This window comes from Cetorhinus maximus, chromosome 11, assembly GCF_964194155.1.
Source record: "Cetorhinus maximus chromosome 11, sCetMax3.hap1.1, whole genome shotgun sequence".
Classification (NCBI taxonomy): Eukaryota; Metazoa; Chordata; class Chondrichthyes; order Lamniformes; family Cetorhinidae; genus Cetorhinus; species Cetorhinus maximus.
This window is the reverse complement of record NC_135889.1, coordinates 80811333-80832294: the sequence shown is the minus strand read 5'-3', so window position 1 is coordinate 80832294 and position 20962 is coordinate 80811333. Positions and strand designations below refer to the sequence as shown.

The window sequence follows — 20962 nt, the reverse complement described above, 5'->3', positions numbered from 1 at the left end:
CAAGCTATCTGATAGTCTAATCTATAAATGCTTCCATTTAAAATTACAAGGAAGAATTATCCCAAGATAATGATCAGCAAATTCTTAGTGACTGAGATGGATCTTCCTTTGAGCATTGCAGTAATATTTTAATATTGTATTTAAAGATAGGTATGCCACAGTGGGCGCTGAAAGTAGACTAATTTTCCACTTACTTGCTCTATTTTTAGGTCTCAAAAGGGTTAATTCTGTACAGCTGCAAGAGCTGCTTTAAATCCACCAGGATTACCAAATCCATGCTTATTCTATTGGTTGACTGACTAATAAAGCTATGGAATGTTTAAAAATGAAATATATGATAACTTAATAAGATTTGTAGTTCTAGACTATGATGGGTTTAATGCAGGATTACTCCTCTTTTATATTTGCTAATTCTAGCTAACCTTCACTTCCAATTTCAGTCACACATATTTTAGTTTTGCAATCAACAACATTACTGCTGTCACAGGTCTGTGGTATTCTTGTGGCAATGTAATCAGGGTATTAAATATACTTGTTCCATTTTTCTCTTCCTTTATGAAAGTGCATTAAATTTAATCCCCCCATATAGTCTTTATCATAAAACGTTTGAAAATTTACACCAATTACACCCTTCGAAATTGTATTCAAACAATAGAACAGGAGCACTGGGGATAGAAGCAAGGGGAGAAATCATAAAGGAGAGTTAAGTCTAAGTAATATTTTGCATCTCATGAGAGATAGCTACAGGGAACATTGGCCACAACCTGTGATCAGACTATTTGCTTCATTCACCCTCTTGATCACATGTATCAAAATGTGGTAGAGAAATGTGTAACACCTTGTAAATTAGAATGTCAAAATAATGTTCAATTGTGCAAATCAATTCCTGCAGAAATTTATGCCAGCTGACCAGTATTGTGCTCAGACTTTGGTGTGAGGATGAAACTTCTCTCCACTATATTACACATTTTCTGAACTGTCAGAAATGGCGTTCTACTGTGTGCATAAGTGGGCCCTGACTCTGAAAGCTGACTCCTTGAATATAAAATACTTCACTGGTTTTAGGGGTTTTAAACTAAATGTTTAAATTTAAACACATGGCATTTTTAAAACATCAAGTGGAACATCAAGTTCAGAGGGAAGACCTCATTTGATTTTTGTGGGTGAGGTATACAAACAGTCCATAACTTTAATTTTCTAAGGTATTCCAGTTTCTGATTGGTTGAAGTCATTTGCTGTGTGGATAAAATTAAAAATGAGTAATTTATTACAAATGCATCGAGACATATGGGAGCGAGATGTTTTCTATAATCTATGTATAAAGGAACTATAACTACATTTATATAGAACATATTTATGATTTTGCCACACAGCTAATCCAGAATTCTCCAAATCTGAAAATCAAATTTAACATCCTCATTTTACAAATCTCTCCCCTCCACCAACCACCACCCGTAACCTCTCTACCTGCCCTGACCCCCCTCCCCCACTTATGCACCTTTGGAACATCTTCCAGCTTTACATCCCACTTCAGGCCCTTTAACCTCCCACTCTGGCTGCCTCTCACAGAGAATTTAGCTTATTGGACCTAGTTTCTGGAACTCACTCCCTAAATGCTTTCAATATTTTACCTCCTTCCGTACTGTTAAAAGATGCTTTTATCATTTTACCAAACCTAGGCCCAACTGCTCAGCATTTGCTTTTTCCCCCCTTGGGAAGGTGCCCTGGGTTTTTTTTTCCACATTAAGCCACCATGAAAATATTGTTCTTAAACCCAGCTGCTGAGAACTCCCTGTATTTTTTAAATAAAGGTGGACTGGGAATACTTCACCAGAAGGTATTCCTCTTGGACTTAATATGTTTAATACGACATTTATAAACTGGAATAAAACAAATCTTCCTGGTACTGCTAATAGCATATGGGAATTAAAATATGGAAATTGCAATAATTATTGAAGTGATAAATTAATTTTTAAGGGTAGCTTGGATGATTTTACTCACACACATGTTTACAAGAGGTTTACTATCTGCTGATAGGATCTCATAAGTTTGATTAACTATAGAATATTGGTATGTACATCATCCTGGGTTCCACAGTAGCAGGCCCATTGGGCTCCCGTACTTGATGGAAAAAATAAATGTTTTTTGGCAGGAGGACAGGTATTCTACTAATCTACTGCTTTTTGTATCACTCAGTTTTAAAATGGTTTTCATATTCTCTGTTGAATGTTTTTGGGAGATATATGCTCATGCTCATGAAATAAATATTGATTAATCACAATGGCAGCTGATGAAAATTTACCTCCCCGTTAACGAAGGGAGAGGGAGAATTTAACACAAGTGACATATTTAATTGTAATTATTGACTATATACATATATGATACATATATAGCCAAATATACAATTTATATATATATATATTTATATACATATAGTATTTTTTATATATGTAAAATATATAATATAGATAGATATAGTTAATATTTACAATTAAATGTGTCCCTTGTGTTTAAATTCTCTCTCTCTCTATTAATATAGGTGTACATCTTTGTACCAAATCATTGATTTTTGGTTAATAAAGTTACAACAGTTATACTATTATTGTGGTGCTTTTGCGTATGAAGAACATGGCGAAGACTGGACAACAATATCTGACATGATAGACAACACACTGTCAGAAGGAAAACGACCCAAAACAAGATACAATTACCCTACAAAAGACACATTAAAAATAATGCATGTCTGACTGACTTGAAATATCTAATCTCACCTTGTGGTTCAATAATGTCCACAAATTGCTAATTCTTTGCCTGTGCAGCTTAGAATATTATCTGGGATCAATGAAATTAATGTCTCAGAATTACTCTGACATATGTATCCAATAAAGGTAACTGGACTTATTTTTTTCTTACTTGACAGGCATATAAATATTTTGTTTCAAAATTCAGCCAGATTATAAACAGGAATACTTTGTGGTCTATTTGTGGAAACCACCAATCCCCACACAAATGTTTTATGTTCATCCAATCAATTGTGGACAACATAATTGTAGGGACTATATTCAGGCAGCAGGGGAAGTGCTCAAAAAGGGAAAATTTACAAAGCAAGATAATATGTTCTAAAATGTTGGCAAACTTAAATGGGGAATAATGGCTATTTGAAATGCTTTCAAGACAGTAATCTAATTGAAAAGTTCAAGGGCTGATTCCCAAAATTCTGTAATTGTTGCCAGCAATGCCACTAATAAGGCAAATAATTAACAGTCACTGATGCAATCCATGTGTAGAATGACACTTTGCTGGACAATAGTTTAATTTCCATACAGCTCAGCCTCAGGCAAGTGGCATAAACAGACTAGTTAGCAGGTCAATAATTTTTGACCTCCACCACAAACTATGTAACCTCTCCTCCAAGTCTTCTCCCTGGCCATTGTCTCAAGCTGAACTGGACTCTTCGCAGTCTTGGTGCTGAGTATGCAACCTACAGCACAAAGACTGCCTACTTCCTCCACCATGTTATTGCCTGCCTCTACCTCTGTCGATGCACTGCAAACTCTCATCCATGCTTTTATCATTTATAAACTCAACTATTTCACTGCTCTCCTGGCTAGCCTTCCATCTCCCACACTTTGAAATCTTATTCAAAATTGTTGCCTGTAACCTATCCTGTACCACGTCCCATTCACCCCTGTCCTTGCTGACCTATATTGGTTCCCAGTTCCCTAATCCCTGCAATTTAAGATTATCCTTGTGCTTAACTTCCTTTATGGCCTTTCATTGTAACCTGCTGTAACGCTTCTGAGGCACTCTATTCCTCTGATACTGGCCTTTTATGTACCCCCTCCTTCTCCACACCAATGACAGCCATGCTTTTAGCTGTCTAAACACAACACTTTATAAAGCTATTTCTAAATCCTTCTGTCTGTCCAGCTCCACCTCCTCCTTTAAGCAGCTCTTAAAACTTACCTGTCTAAGCTTTTGGTCATGCTTCCTAAAATCCTTTTCTTTGATTCAGCAGCCATTTTGTCTGATTATGTCTCTGTGAAACACCTTGGGATATTTTTCTATATTAAAGCTGTTATATATGAATGTAAGTTGTTGTAACATTACTAAACTGCCTGTGTAACTCCAGTTACTTACTTAATCAACTAACTTGTCATGAAGATGTGCATATGTCAAATAATGTTTTTTAATCTACCCAATAGGAAACATGAATTGAACTTTAAAAAAAGAAAGACTTTTTAAAACACAGACTAAAGGTGGCTTGAGATCACAGCCCAAGATAGCTACCCAAATTTGCATTATTGTACATTCCACATTCCAAGCCAATTGGAATGGAGGCAGACCATCTGCAAAACCCGTCAAGGACAATTACCTCCCAGGGAATGTTAAGGATCTATATCTACTGCCCCATTAACAAGGCATTAAGGCAACCACTCGAGGTAGTTAACTGTTGGAGATGGACCATTAAGACTAATCACTTGGACAACGGGATCCTGGCTACGATAGTTTGCCAGACATGAGCTAATCAAATTACCCTTTGAATACATGGAAATGATCTTATTTGGATCTTATATTGCTGATTGTGACCATCCAGGGATGCCCCTGTGGCAGATTGAGATTTCTTTTTAAAATAATTCAACCTAGCACTACCGTCTCTGGAAGAATGATCAACTCAGTCATTCACATCTTTGAATTGGAAGCACTGAGACCACCAAATTCAGCCTGAGGTCAGCCAAAACACCAAAATTCAGACTATATATCCTTTTTACTTTTTATGGACTCTAATTTAACCAACCTATACTTCCCAACTCTGAAATATGTATTTATGTGTGTTTGTGTGTGTGTGTGTATGTGTACGTGCAAAAGTTGGAGCATATTTTATTATTTTACTTAGGTCGACTTAAGTATGTTGCTAAGCTCAAGAAAACCTGTCCAATTGGTTCTTTTATGATTATAGTGAATAAACAGTTAAGTGCTCGCTAAATTGGCAAGTATATCCTTTTCCAAACAAAAAAGCCTGTTGTAGTCAAATCAGGAGAGGGAAAAGAGGGGAGCCATTTTACCCCTCCTCACCTGCTTGTAACAATCTGCTAATTATTTTCCTGCTCAATGTCTAGCTGCTATGAACTATCATTCTAAGGTTAATAAGTAGTTGTTAGTTCATAACTTTGTTGACTGAAATGTTCTTTGATAATTGGAAAGTATTAATTGATTCAAGCAGTAGCTTGTGAAGATCCTGATGGGAAATTGCTAATGTAAATGCTAAGATAATTCAACTTGTTTGATCTAAAACAGCTCAATTATGCCAAATTTGGGCATCATTCATTGCAAGGCATAAATTGGATGGTATTCCACCAACATTTCCTTAATGAGGAGTTAAGGAGAATGGTTTAGAATTCATCTGATAACCTTGATAAATAATCTTGTCGGGGTATAAATACACTCGTATTATTACATATACACTAAATGCTTTGAACCGAACACTTTCACGGGTTTTGAAGACCTGATTGGGATTATTCAACCTGTGTTGACAGCAACCAGTGGTACCTCAGAAACTGTGTCCAGTACAGTGGACTGTAAGGAAGGGGCACAGATGTCACTGTATATCCAGAGAATGATAATCAACCTGTTTCCTTAGTACTTCCTCCAATAGACATTAATGATCTTCAGTGTTGGCATAAGTAAGCCATTTCTACTGTAAATGCTAAACTGCTGGAAGATGATCCATCTGGGACAGCAGCTACACTGAAACAGTAATGTCAAGGGCTGGGTTTTACAGTCTCCCGCCAGGCGTGTTTTTGGCCACAGGGCACGTAAAATATGACAGGTGGCTAGCCCACCCCTGACCCATTCACCATAAAACTGTAGGGGGGCGGCAGCCGGCCTTCCAGTTTTTAAAAAAATAATTAACTGGCAATTGAGCTTGTTAATACACTAATTGACGCAAGTATTACGCTGCCCATGTCATAATACAGTTGGAATGGGCAGGCGGGTGGGAGTGGGTAGGCAATTTTTTTAACCAAACTGGTTGAAAAACGGGAAGGAAAGGGAGGGTCCATGAGCACGTAGCAGGGCACTCCCTAAGATGTTAATTCCCCATCCCCCTCCTTTTTTCACTGTCCACTTGGCCACAAAAAGATGTCCTCCCAAACCCTTCCCTAGGCTCTCTGATCCCTCCCCATCTAATACCCCCAACTTATCTCTCTCAAGGATCCATGTTGTCTTCATCCTGGGGCCTACTTGCAGTCTCAGCACTGCCCACTACTGAGTTCTGGGGCTGCTGGGACTGCTAGAGCTGTGGGCCAATCAGATTGGCTGGCAACACTCAAGGTTGGGACTTCCTCCCACTGAGAGGAGGATGTCCCACTCTCACATACTTCAGGCCGTCCAGAGCATGTTATGGCTATGAAGTGGCCTTGTTTAACATGACATAAGTTCTGTCCTTCACAGAGGTGAAAAGAATTTGTGGAAGGGACCAAAGACAATGGCTTTGGGCTTCACAACATTGGAGAAAATCTCCGCGGATCCAGTTCTGAATGTTAGATAATCAGTGTGACAAATCAGAGACAATGAAGGGAGTCAAAAAAGGTGGCGGTGATTTGGAACGGGAAGTTGTCAGTGTACATCTGGAACCTGATATATTTTCAGATCAAAACACTGAGGGGCAGCATGTAGATGAAAAATAGGAAAGGGCCAAGGATAGATCCTTGGAGGGCTCAAGTGCTAATGCCATGGGAGAAAGAGCAACTGCTGTAGATGATTTTCTGGCTGTAATTGGACAGGAAAGAATGGAACCAGGGAAGGACAGTCCCATTGAGTTGTATAACAGATGAGAGGCATTGGAAGCTATAACCTTTTTTGAACTTTTTAACCTTTTGTTTGACTTTTGTTTTGAGAGAAGGCCCATTGCACCCATTGTCTATGCCAATCGAGTTGAGCTTATCACTTGTAACTGGTGTCACCTGTGTTGTGTTACCACTCTGAAGCTGAACTGAAGTGTTCTCTCCAGGGCGCAAGCCTGGGGAAAATTTATGGAGATCTCAGCCTGCACAAATGTCAGGGACCCCTCTCGACCTCCCTGATTGAGTTCGAAGGAATGCAAAGTACTACATTTGGCACCAGCCTTGGTTGCATGAATTACTGGAAAGATTACATATTTAATCAGTCTGCCTTTGGGCTCCATTCCAGGACTTTTGTCAGGGTTTTTCTCCCTTAGCCTTCAGTTGGCCTGAGGTATCCACAAGGTAGTGGAGCTATTTGCCCATAACTGGGAGTTTGGTTCATGAGTGCCAGAGCCTGCCTGTGAGCCTGCACAATGCATCCTTGGGGTCTAAACCTCCTCCAACTTCATCTCAGGCCACGATAGACCCAGTTTCCGTGTGTTGCCATGAGGAGGCACAGCTGAGGACTTGCCAATGGAGAGGTTGTGTACTGACAGGGAGAGACTTACACATTTGGCTCTCTTTTTCCATTGCTGCTAGCCAGCAGTGTAGGCTTAAAATGACAAGCAAACTTGCACACAAAAGTGGAAACCATGCAAACTCTCTTCATCCACAGATGCTACACACATCACTTGTTGGACACACTCTTTGGAATATTCTCCTCTTTGCTGCTGTCATGTGCTTTAGGGTCATCTACAGAGGGTGTCTACTTAGATACCAGAACTGACAGAAAGCTGTTCATGCTTGCAGGTCTGAGATGCAAAACGAAGGTGTGCCAAGTCCTCATCAGAGTGCTGCTCTACGTTGACAATGCCGCATTAGCATTTCATATGCAGGAACGCCTTCAGTGGCAAATGGATGGACTCTTTCATGCCTGTAAAGTTTGGTTTGACCATCAGCATCAGGAAGACAAATGTCATAGGATGTTGCCATAACACCATCTATCAACATTGACAATGTGAGGCTCGAAGCTGTTTACAGCTTCACAAATCTCGGCTCCACCATCACCAGCAATCTGTCACTTGATGCTGAAATCAACACACGCATCACAAAAGCTGCAGCTGTTATGTCAAAGCTGAGTAAGAGAGTGTGAAGCAACAGCAACCTGACCTAGAACATGAAACTGTGAGTCTACCAAGCTTGTATCCTTAGCGCACTACCCTACAGTGGTGAGACCTGGACAACATATGCTTGACAGTAGAAAGGGCTGAACATTTTCCACCTTCACTGTCTCCGACGTTTCCTTGGCATCTCTTGGGAGGACAAGGTCACCAACTCTCCCTGAAGCATGCTAATTCCATCAGTATGTGCTGGTTCAGCCATGCGCATTGGATGGATGATGGCTGTATACCCAAAGATCTCTTCTATGGTGAGCTAGCCACTGGGTCATGACCTCCTGGATGTCCATACCTCTGTTACAAAGACACCTGCAAGCAAGGTTTGATGATGGTGGGCATTGACACCAACAGCTGGGAGACAGTTGCTGAGAGCTCTGACCTCTGGAGGCTGACTGTTTAGAAGGGCATTGAAAGAGGTGAGCAGAAACAAAAAGCTGGCTGAACAGAGGGTCCAGAGGAAACTGAGGCCAGTAAATTGTGCACCTTCTCAGCCCACTGTCTTTCTCTGCAGCAAATGCAGCAGAGACTGCCATGCCAGAGTGAGGCTCCTGGGCCACACCAGGAGATGCTTAACACACAGTTGACCACCATCGCACAGGTCATCGTCTTACGAGGTGGAAGGCTACCACCACCTGTGATATTCCCTTTATTTCACTATTTATATAATCTTGATGAGTATATCTAGGAAGATGCTTCAATAAAGCAGATGCCAGAATGAAAATCCTAGAGCTGCAATACTGTCAGGCCCTTATTTCTGTACTCAATGGGTACAAAGGTTAGTCATTTATGAACAATGCTCTCTTAGGTTGTGATTCAGAAGAAGTGACTGAGCATGATACATTTTACAATGAATTGGCATGATTAAAGATTGTAGTTATTCAAAAGATTGTAAACAATTCATTCTATTAGCAACCTGATCCTGGTTCTTCTCCTACAACTTCTCCATCTCTTTCCCAGTATGTCAGCCAAGGATTTGAGGAACTTCTCCCTCGCACATATGTAAGGGTCTGATGGTTGCCATGACACTTCTTTCTCACTGATCACCAAGGCCACTCATTGAACTTCGCCCAGGTATCTGCAGACAGTCCAAGGCTATAATGTCTTCAGATTCAGGCTTTAAAGCAATCTGCACATTTTTTGCTCCAATATTATCACCCCTGATCTCAAGAAGTTTGATATGGAATAATGGAGAGGTGAAAGAAAGCCTCTGTTTCAGAGTTCTCTAAATACAGGGATGCCTCCTATGCTTTCAGAGGAAAGACATTATCTTTCTAATCATTGTAGATCCCAGGAACTATCCCCGCATTCTCTTTGAAAGTGTCTTGGGATCCAGCCTCCCTTAGAGATCTCAGGGCTCCCCTTAATATATTACTATATCTTGAGACCCCCTTCTTGGTGCTGACTACTCTGGGCCTCTTACTCAAATGCTCCCATAATTCACAACTGCTGCTAATACTGATAAATTTTATCCCCAGCAATCTTGGCCTGGATCTTGCAAGCAGTGGTCACAATCCTCAGATTGCTGCTGCGTTCATAAATTCTCCTGCTGCTGCACAATTCTACCACGGTCTTCCGAGCCTGGCTTTCAAAGAAATGCACAGTGCAGCAAGTAAGTGGGTAGCGGGAGTAGGTGGATAAAGTGGGTGAGGTGGGTAATTGTGTGTGGGTGTGGGTAAATAGGTGAGGTGGGTAAGTGGATAGGGGTGTGTGGTTGAGGTGGGTTAGTGGGTGGGGGTAGGTGGATGAAGTGGATAAGTTGGTTGAGGATAGGTGGGCGAGTGGATAGTTGGGTCGGGAGGATAGTCGGGAGGGTAGCCAGGACAGGTTGGGGGGGGTGGGGTAGTCAGGTGGGTGGGAGGGTAGCCATAGCCAGGATAGTCAGGTTGTCAGGTTAGGTGGTCAGGGGGTTGTCGGGTCGTGTGAGTAGTGATGGGGTCAGGAGCATAGTCGGGTGGTCGGAGGGGATGGTCGGATTGAGGGGGGGCATGGTCAGATCGGGACGGAGGCAGTAGTCTGGTCAGTTGTGGGGGGGTTGTCCAGGTCAGTGGAAAGAGGTCGGGTGGGTAGTTGGCTGGTCAGTGGGGTACTTGGGTGGTTGGGAGGGTTAGTCAGTTTAGGACGGGAGGGTAGTCAGGTCAGGGGGTACTCGGATGGTTGGAGGGGTTGGTTAGGTGAGGGGATAGCCAAGTTGAGTCGGGGCGGTGTGGTCAGGTCGGGTTGGGGGGTATTTAGGCGGTTGGAAGGTTTCGTTGGGTGGTCAGGTTGGGGGTGGGGGGTGGGGTTAGTCAGGTCAGTTGGGCTGACTGAGGGGTCAGTTATGTAGTTACCCATATGTTAGACCAGGGGCTAGGTTTTACTCTGTCTAATATTTCCTAGGTAAGTATCTAGATAAGTACGATGGAACTGTATGGACTCTCCGACTCTAATTCAGGGTTGGAGAAATTCATGCAGGGACCCAGAGAACAGGGGGATCGCTCATTGGAGGTTTAAACTTCCCAGGCAATTACAAAGTAGATATGCACATTAGGGTTTCCACAAGGCCCTGATGCGCATCTTTGGTCGTAGGCCTGGTCTCCGATGATCTGCAGATCTAACACCCCTGTATTTATAAATCCTATGTCTGATTGTGAATAATACAACAGGAATATCAGCTTGTATATTCCATATAAAATTGTCTTAAAACTACCACTTTTTGGCATATTCCAGACATCTCGCAGATGAATGAAAGGAATAATTGTATGAAGCGTTAATTGCAAAAATCCGTACAATAAATGGGATATTTGTATATACAGCACTAAAAATATAAGTAATTATGAGTTGTGGCACCAAAGGAGGCTATACTTGGGAAAGACTTGATCACCTAATGGTCAGAAAAGTTTTGCACATGCAAGATTTTACAAATGAGTACATTGTCTACCTAGATAAACCAAAATATAAAAGTAAAATAGTGTACTTAACCTGAAATGAAGAACATATGGCTTAACTTTTGACAGTTTTATATGTAAACAGTAGACAACTGCAATATTGAGCCAAAAAAATTCACGCAGAGTCAGTCATTACGTACAATAAAAAAATGTATTTATTCTGTTAGCTTGTTTCTGTAATGTAGTCTTACCATTACTTACGGTAATATTAGCATTATCCTGCATGCAGTTCACTAATACACTACAAGTCAATAGGTTTAATAAAAGGATTTTACATTTAACTTCTCTTTGTGTAAGAAAACACAAAATAACCTGGGTGTGAGTAAAGAAGATCAACTTTGTTCTTGTGAAAAAAAAACTGTGGATCCATTTTCCACTTCAACAGTTCTAGTGCAGCATGAATTATTTCACAAGACAAAAATGCCCATATAAATGGGCATTATAAAGGATTAAGGATTTTTGTAGCAATAAGGATTTCCTTAATACCCTCAATGCAGGCAGTGCTTGAGATTTGAATAATGTTTCTCTCATGTCTTTTCTAGATATCACTTTGCAGAAGGAAGTGAATCATGGTCCCAAATTATGCACAAATTAAGTCTTGTTGTACTAAAAATGTGTGCATTTATTAAAAGGTAAACTAAAATTGGTTGTCCTTTTGTTTCTCCTTTTGGGAAGTTCATTGATGAAAAAGTGCAATGGATCAACGTAAAAAAAAGTGTCTGTAGTACTGACCTGAAGTAATTCTCAGCTTTTTATATGTACAAATGCTGAAAAGTAAAATAAAATGAATTTTTACAGTATTTATATTTTTTCTTAGAAAATTCAACCACATATTTTGAGCATTTCAAGCAATTTGCAACATATCCTGTAGAGTCTGATCTTACAGCATACAGTATCCATATTAATCAGGAAATTCAAATGAAAAAAGCTTCTTAGCTGCAAACTAGGAGGAGTGAGGTCTTATTGAGCAATTTCTCAGTTTACCACTGGCTTATGACTTCCCATTTTTCAAACACTTCTAGACAGTGGAAGGAACAGTGTACAGCAGCAAAGGCAATATAAACATGCACCAAGTGACAGCATCCAAACTATGTATAATGATACAGAACACATCATATTATCTGGCAAAAGCTTGCAAACTAGACTTAATGTGGTGCATATTTGATGCAATGAATGCTATGCCTTGGTTACATTTTTGCTCAAACATGCACCACAGTGTGAAGCAACTATTTACACAACAGAGGGATTTATTTGTCATGTATAATGTCAATCTTGTTGAGAGCTGAAGATGGCTAAACAATACTGCAGGATAAAGCAGAGCAATTTCTGTAAAGTTCAATTTTGGTCAATTCAGTTTTGTTGGGCAGATCCCTCTGGGTTTCTTTGTTTATATCCCATGGCAGTATAAAAGGAACAAATAATGATTGTGTCTCCAGAACTTACACTAAAATTGCAGCTGCTGAGAGTTGTTTGTAAATGTTCCACATAAAAATACCCATCAACTCTCAGTTTAGGGGTTATAAATAACTAACAGGCACATATTAGAACTGTTCAAATATAACACAACACATTTAGTAAAGCACCTTGGACATCAGGGCCACCCTGAAACACTAAATAGATAAAAAATATCTTGTTTGATTTGTGAGTTAATTATTCCTCATGCACATGAATGAGTTCAGCATGCTTCCATGCAAAACATTTTTGTACATGTTAAACACATTTTTCTAAACTTGTGGGGTGATCCTCTTACCTTAAAAGTAGTGTTTGAAACCCCTTCCCAAAAAAAAACATAAAGCCCATCCCCATTTAGAAAAATAGTTACATATAATATATAACTCATGAATTATAAAATAATGTGAATTGTTATGGGCCTGGTATAAACTGTGGAACTGTGGCAACTGGAATGCAAAATACAGGGATAAAAGATGCTAGTGTTGCACATTTAATGACACACATACATGTAAAATTTTCTGGTCCCTTTGTCTCGTCCCTACAGTCCTAGTAGCCATTTTGACTCTCCTCTTCAGCAGTGTCAACTGGTAATGGAAACAGTAACCTCCTGTCTAGGTTGCTGACTCCCCCTGCTGTACAGAGTCACAGTCTCCTGATGAGGATCACTGCCTTTTTTAGACACTGACCTTATAGTGTATTAATTGTCAGTTTGGCATAGATCTCCAAATGGAATCTGGTTCATACAGTTGGGTCACACTTAAAAGGCTGTAAACAATGTCATACAAGTAGATTTTTTTATTTGTTTGCATTTTACTTTTTATACTCCCTTACATCTTTGCCTCTATCTTCTTTTTCTTTCTCCTCTCTGGCTTTCTCTGGTTTTGTTACACTGTCATAGGATGGTGGAGATGCGGTAGAAGGAGTCATATCAGTTTTGTCTGTCGTGGAGATTTCATTAAATTTATCAATTACCATTTCTTCTTTGCCAGGTAAAAGCTCACTTGTTTTACCTTTTTCTTTGAACATGAAAGAGGCTTGTTTCAATGTTCGCCTAATCAGATATCGTCTGAAAGCTCTCTGAATTATAGTTGCAGAAACATGTTCCTGTTTACGTCGTAGAGTAGTTGTAATTGGCTCATAGGATATCTTGGATGGATTGGATGCCATAAAGCGTTCTTCCATCTGTTGTCGAAGAGCATCCATTTCTCCACCCTCACCCAGCACACGCTTTGTAAATGCAAACAAGATATCAAGACAGTGAATTCTATCTCCACTAACCATGGGCAAGTCCATAGCTATAAGTTGTATTCTGTTGGGTTTTGCAACACGAAGAGGTGGTTCCAAGGCATCTGCAAAATCATGCAATCTACCATACTCCATAAATTGAGTTGCGTCTGAATCAAATTTTTCCCAAACTTCATAAAACATTTCAAAGTCATCCTCACTCAGTGGTTCAGCACTTTCCTCTGTAGCAACACTGAAATTTTCCAAAATAATAGCAATGTACATATTTATGACAATCAAGAAAGATATTATGATGTAACTGACAAAGAATAAAATTGCAACTGATGGGTTACCACAATCTCCTTTAATAGGGCTGCCTGGGTTATCTTTTGTTGGGTCACAGTCTGGTGGCCCACTGTTTAGAATTGGAGCCAGTAACCCATCCCAGCCAGCAGATGTAGTGATCTGAAACAAGCAGATCATGCTGTTTCCAAAAGTTTCAAAGTTGAACATGTCATCAATGCCAGACTCTTTCCTCACATAAGCAAAATTAGACATCCCAAAAATGGCATAAATGAACATGACTAAGAACAGCAACAGACCAATGTTGAACAAAGCAGGAAGAGACATCATCAATGCAAACAGCAATGTACGGATTCCCTTAGCACCCTTGATTAAACGCAGGATACGACCAATTCTGGCAAGACGGATAACTCTAAATAATGTTGGCGACACAAAGTATTTTTCAATGATTTCAGCTAGGAACATGCCTAAAAAAGAAAAAAAAGATTGCATTATAGGATCATTCGTAATCTGAAATATGTTTCAAAATCATAACACAATGAAGGATTGAGAAAATGTCACAAGCACCAAGAGCAAACATAGACTGATTTTTAATTATCTTAATACCAAGAAATGTTACTGCCTTGGCCAAATTTCAATCTTTTAAATATCTATACAAAAACATAGTTTCTAAATATGATTTGAACTAAATGCTTTCTATTTTCAATTTATGACAGTTAAATACCACAGCAGGCAGTAATAAATGTTAAGCCCTTGTGTCAGAATTGTGAATTTTTTCATGAACTGAAAATGTAACACATAATTTGACAAATAGTGATACTGGGTTCTTTAATTAAATGTAACAGGTCACTAACAAAATATCCTTGCCACCATGCTATTATAAATAATTGCCACTAATCTCAACTTTTTATTTTAAGTAAAAAAATTGTGTTAAAGTTTCCAAATGTTTTCTATGTTACAATAATCATTGCATACAATAATTCCTGTCAAAATTAATATCAGTGACAATTACATTTTTGTTTTAGCTTTGTAAAATGTAATGCATTTTTGAACTTTAATAAAGTTTTGTTAAATAATACTGATGTTACATAATTTTTCATATAATAACTTCAATTGCTGGCAGTAATCAAAGATCAGAATAGTACATTCAATTCCAATGACAGAAAAACTGGAAGGAATAATTATTTTGAATATTCACTACACCCAATAATATGCTTACCTACAATTGAAAGAATGACCACCACAAAGTCAAAAGTATTCCAGCCAATTGTAAAGTAATAATAGCGGAGTGCAATCAGTTTAAGCACACACTCGCTTGTGAAAAGGACAATGAAAACCATGTTGATCATAGATAAGACGTAATCCATCTCATTACTTTGATCATCCGTCTCCACCATCATGGTGACCATGTTAAGGCAGATGAGAATCATGATGGTGATATCAAAGACTTGCTGGGTTACAAAATCAAACACCATTCCTTGGATCTTGTTCTATAAAATAAAGTAAATAGTAACAAATACATTAATGATTCTCAATAGCACTTGAAAGGATCTAATAACATATCTTTCAATGTATAGAATGATATAATGTACTTATACAGTACAAACATAAATACTGAGTATTACTGTTAAACAGCGACATCACATTATACAGATCAATTACTGCCCGAGTACATGTATTTAATAATACAATCAAAAAAATTCTAAACGCATCAAAGAAAATGAGCTGATTTGGCTACAGATTATGTATGATAGAAAATGTCTTTATAAAATTATAAATGAAAGCTTAGAGGAATTAAGTCATTGCCTACATTTGCTTAGGAGTTAATATATGAATGAATAAAACCATGTTCTGTTGATTCCTCTAAAATACCTTATTTTATAAGCACAACTGCTACTGAGATGTAGACAAATGTAAAATTTGAAGTATCGTTTTTTTTTATTTTTAACAGAATTTACAAGGAAGATTATCATACTTCTCACACTTCTTTTTATGGAGCCCTCCAGAAGCACTGTCCGCAGTCATACCTTCTGAAAGGCAATGTCAACTTTGCAAAGGACAATAATGTGATTATTGTAGATACTGGTCAAATTCCACTGGTAAATCACAGAAGATGGTCTCTCTTACCTCTGCCTGCTGTCTTTGTGGAAAAAAAATGCTCCACCAATTCATTTACAACTGCAACTTCAAAATTCCAGCTGTCTAGCCTTTCACCCTTCTTTCATCACAAAAGCTCTGCAGCTACCAATCTGCTCAACCACACCCATATCTCTACCGTTGATGTCATAGTCCCTACTAAAACCATTACTCTCTCCCACCCTTAGTATGGCCTTCATCTCCGCTCCCTTAAGTCTAAGGGACACAGACTTGAATGGATATGTTGACAACTCATTTAGCCACTCACCATCAGAACTGGCTGGATTATTTAGAATACTATTGGGTTCTGCTCTCATCTGCCAAAACTACTCACTTTTCTAGGTTTTCCCTGGAGTGCAAAGGTAATGCCTGGCTTTTCTCGACGGCAATCTATCTTCTTAAACCCCTCTACTCTGTTTCCTTCACCCTCATCTCCAATAATAAGTCCAAGGAGCTTATGCAATTATTTGCCACAAAGATTGAGACGATCCAATCAGCTGCCTCTGCCAGTTCCCTCCCTTACCCAGCCCACCAGCCAAACTTCCTCAAAAGCTCCCCCGCCCTACCCTTCACCTAGCATCTTTCTCTAATTTCTCTCTTACCTCCCCTCATGACCTCTCCAAGCTCATGATGTCCTTGAAACCCACTTCCTTCTCCCTCGACCCTATTCCTGCTAAATTGTTGACCACCCAACTTCCTTTCCTGGCTCCCATTTCAGTTGATATTATTAACAGTTCTCTCTCTTCAGGTAATGTCCCTCTCCCCTCCATACCTCCATCATCACCCCTCACCTCAAAAAAATATCCTTGGCCTCACCATCTTTGCAGCTATCGTCCCATCTCCAACCTCCCTTTCATCTAGAAAGTTCTTGAACATGTTGTCGCCTCCCAAATCTGTGTCCATCTTTCCTGGAACTGCATGTTTGAATTCATCCAAACAGGTTACTGTTTCTGCCACAGTACCAAAGCAGTTCTTATCAAAGTCACAAATGACATCCTATGTGACTGTGACAAAGGTAAACGATCCTTCCTTATCCATCTCAAACTGTCTACAGCCTTTGACATGAGTGACCACACCATCTTCTCCAATGCCTCTTCAATGATATCCAGCCGATTATATTCATCTAGTTGTACTCTTACCTATCTAAATGTAGCCAGAAAATCACTCAACAATGGTTTCTCTTCCCACTTCCTGACCATTACCTCTGGTGTCCCTAAAGGATCTTGTTACAATTGAGAGGTTGATAAGATTATCATGTTTTGAGACTGTATCATTAAATTTAGGTTAAGGGCCTGTTCTGAAGTCTTCCAGACAGTAAGCATGGGTGGTTTGATTGTTAGAGATCAAAGGAAGGCTTAGCTTATTTTACTGGGAAAAAGATGCAAGCTATTTACGCTTGGAGATAACGGAGCAGTCACTAAGGTTTCAACAGGTTGACTGAGGGTGGAATTTAATAAGAAGGAGTGCGGCTTTCAATAGTGGGACAGGAAGCATTTTTTTGCTTGTGCGTTGGGAGCAGCAACACATGCAATCACATTGCAAATTTTAAGTGAATGCGGTGGGCAAGTATCACACAGGCAATCTCACGCTGGAGGTTCATTTTCAGCAGCCTGCTTCCACATCAGCTGCTGATGCCTGGGTCGCAACAAGATGCAGCGGTCGTAAAAGAAAGATTGAGAGCACAATGGTGCTGAGACACTGTTAGGGTATGCACATGCATATAGATATCATAATATATTTTGTTCACTTACTATTGCATGTATTATGTGCATTTCTTGGAACATCCTCCTTTGGAGGGCATATCACACTGTTGTGCTTCATGTTTGGCCCTTGTGCTGAATGAGGGGACTGAGGGACACCTCACTTGTGTAAGCAACAATGTGGTGGCATGTTAGGGTTCAGTCTTTATTGGAAGGTAATGTGTGAAGCATAATTTGTATTCCCAAGGCAATGCAACATGGCTGCACATGCAGCATCCGCTGGCCTTCCCATAAATGGTATGCCAAGCAGATTGGCCAAAGTCATGGACAAACACAAGGAGTGATGTACTGCTTGCAAAATCATGGCCTTGACAATGTGGTGTTATGGATTGGGTTGAGAGAGAACTGAAACACTTGTTCCTTTCCCTTGCTGCTGTAATCAGTGTGTGTTTGACAAGGAAATATGTGTGTTTCTTACCCTGAGTGTGTGGGCAATTTGAATAACCAGCAGCAAGCTTTCCATGGGTTTAAATAAAAAGTATTATTTATTCCTCCAGGACCAAGCAGCCTGCTTGATTGGCACCTCATCCACAAACATTCACTCCCTCCACCACCGACGCACAGTGGCAGCATTGTGTACCATCTACAAGATGCACTGCAGGAACTCACCAAGCCTTCTTAGACAGCACCTTCCAAACCCACCACCATTACCATCTAGAAGGACAAGGGAAGCAGACACATGGGAACACCACCAATTGGAAGTTCCCTCCAAGCCACTCACCATCCTGAGTTGGAACTATATCGCGGTTCCTTCACTGTCGCTGGTTCAAAATCCTGGAACTCCCTCCCTAACAGCACTGTGGGTGTACCTACATGACATGGACTGCAATGGCTCAAGAAGGCAGCACACCACCACCTTCTCAAGGGCAATTAGGGATGGCAATAAATGCTGGCCTAACTAGTGATGCCCATATCCCAGGAACAAATAAAAAAAACTAAATGAGCTGTATTGCATTTTCAACAGCTTACTGTTCAACAGCATATGCAAAACACTGAACTGCCTAGTTGATTGGTGATCAGCACAGGTTTAACGTTCGTTGGCAATTGCTGGGTTAAGTACTCTCTGGCAGGGATTGCATGGCTAGGCAGGCTTCTTCCATTTAATGGTAACACTGAACTAGTAATATAAATAAAATATTGCATACAACACATATTGAGAAAAATAGAAGAGGAGTTGCGTTGCTCCATTTTTCAAGTAACTCTAGCTAAGCAGATATCTTAATTGCTGCCAGATCCTTTTACCTGAGTGAAATCTACTGCATCTTTCCATGAAAGCTCATTAACAAAACTATTAACAGGCCTTAACAGGGAACGGAAGATTTTTTTCAAAACAAAAAATGTTGCTATCAATTTCACTCGCTTTGTGGAGGTTAGAAAAGAAGGAAAAACTCAGAGCAGAAACAGAAAGCAAGTATTTTCTAGTTTTCTGCCAGTTTAACGCCCATCTAGTAATCAAGAGCAAAAGAACAAAACCAGTTCTGGTTGCTGGCTTCATAATTTTTTCCAACATTTATTCATTTTCTAAATCTCTATCCTCTTATTTTTTTTTAATAGAAATTACATACAGAGTGCTGTTAACAAATTAACCACTTCAATGAACTAAAGCCATGAGATTTTTCAACTTTGCTTTGGTGGATAATTGCAAAAATCCATTCCACGGGTAACCATTCCAGCAGACCCATTCTTAATGTTCTTCTGCTCTTCAATGTGTCCTTTGTGTGGACCCTATATTCTGTAAGCATAACAGTGCAAATTATTTGATGAAAGCAAAATACTGTGGATGCTGGACATCTGAAATGAAAACAAAAAATGCTGGAAAAACTCAGCAGGTCTGGCAGCATCTGAAGAGAGAGGAACAGTTAATGTTTTGAGTCCGCATGACTCTTCTTCAGAGCAAATTGTTTACTTGGTCCAGTACTTCTGTTATATTAAACTAATAGCTCTTACCAAGGGCCTTGGTATTGGTTTCTGCGGTTTCTTGGAGCCAAGTTTTTTCATAGCATTGTAATATTTCTTCTGTTCTTCAGTCATGAAAATATCTTGACCTCCAAAGTAAAGTGGCAAAAGCAGACTGGTTATAACCATATACGTAACAAGTAGTTTGCCAATTTTGCAACATTCAAGATTATTTTTATATGAAATACACCCCCTTACTTTTATCACAATAAATGAGAGGTTGCATGAAATGTATTGATAAATTATAGAACTTACATGATTACATCTAAAGTAGTTAGTCATTCACATTACCATTTTTTAAAAGTGCATAAATACTTTTATAATATACGCAGAAACAATACTAGAAGTTCTGCTTTTAGCTTTCTTAAATTACATTTGAAATGATAAAATGTTTATTTTTCCCCTTCATAACTTAAATAGACTACAACTTAACATAACAATTAAATACTTTAATTATGTAATTTAATATAAGTTAAACATTATTGCTCAGCATGTTTGAACTAATTAATTTATCTGTATCACAGCTCTTACAGTATTAATTCCTGGTAATAATTAATCCAAGATTCACCTTGTCTTGATTGAGCCAGGCCACATCAATTCAGGGAAGTGAGCAGCCCAATGAATTCTTCAGGAATGAGGAATGAACATTAAGAGCAGGCTTTTAAGACTAGGGTCTATTTGACTAATTTGTGCAATTTGATTTAAATTAACCTTCTATTAAAATTGAGTTTTATCTGATCTTCTAAACAATTTTTCTTATTCTGTACTGTAACTGAATTTAATAAATTTTAATCCTGCCTTAACACCACGTGGCTCAGTAACTTCGATGATATGCTGTTTTCCGGCTCAGTGGCGGAGGCCTTGGCGGCAGAGAGTGTGCAGGAATATATGGGCAGGATGACTCAGATGCATTCCAACCACTGAGGAAGGTTCGTAGGGGCAGTCCGTGAAGCGTATCGTCAATTTATATAATTAAGGCCCCCAATAGGGGTGATTTTGCAGTGCCAACAGCATTTTACCAGTGGTAGAGTGGCCCCTCGCCTTTGCGAAAGCCATCAGCATCTGTGGAGGCCGCCTCTCTGCAGCAGGCTGGGGTTTCCCCTTTGCTCCAAGCGGCCTATCAGCTGGGACCCTCTGAAATTTCC

General features: G+C 39.5%; 1 protein-coding gene across 2 annotated transcripts in view; it reads right to left on the bottom strand.

Moving 5' to 3' along the window:
* Positions 1 to 11118: 11118 nt before the first annotated feature.
* scn1laa (sodium channel, voltage-gated, type I-like, alpha) overlaps positions 11119 to 20962 on the bottom strand; it is a 246724-nt gene continuing 236880 nt past the window's right edge. Inside the window, exons 25-27 of one of the 2 annotated variants that reach the window (XM_078552303.1) lie at positions 19809 to 19906; positions 15185 to 15455; positions 11119 to 14432 (exon numbers count right to left, since the gene is read on the bottom strand). In XM_078552303.1, coding sequence (XP_078408429.1) covers positions 13249 to 14432; positions 15185 to 15455; positions 19809 to 19906 — 1553 coding nt within the window. In that variant the 3' untranslated portion in view covers positions 11119 to 13248. Of the gene's footprint in view, positions 14433 to 15184; positions 15456 to 19808; positions 19914 to 20962 lie in introns of both variants that reach the window. The other variant, XM_078552304.1, reaches the window with a different exon arrangement.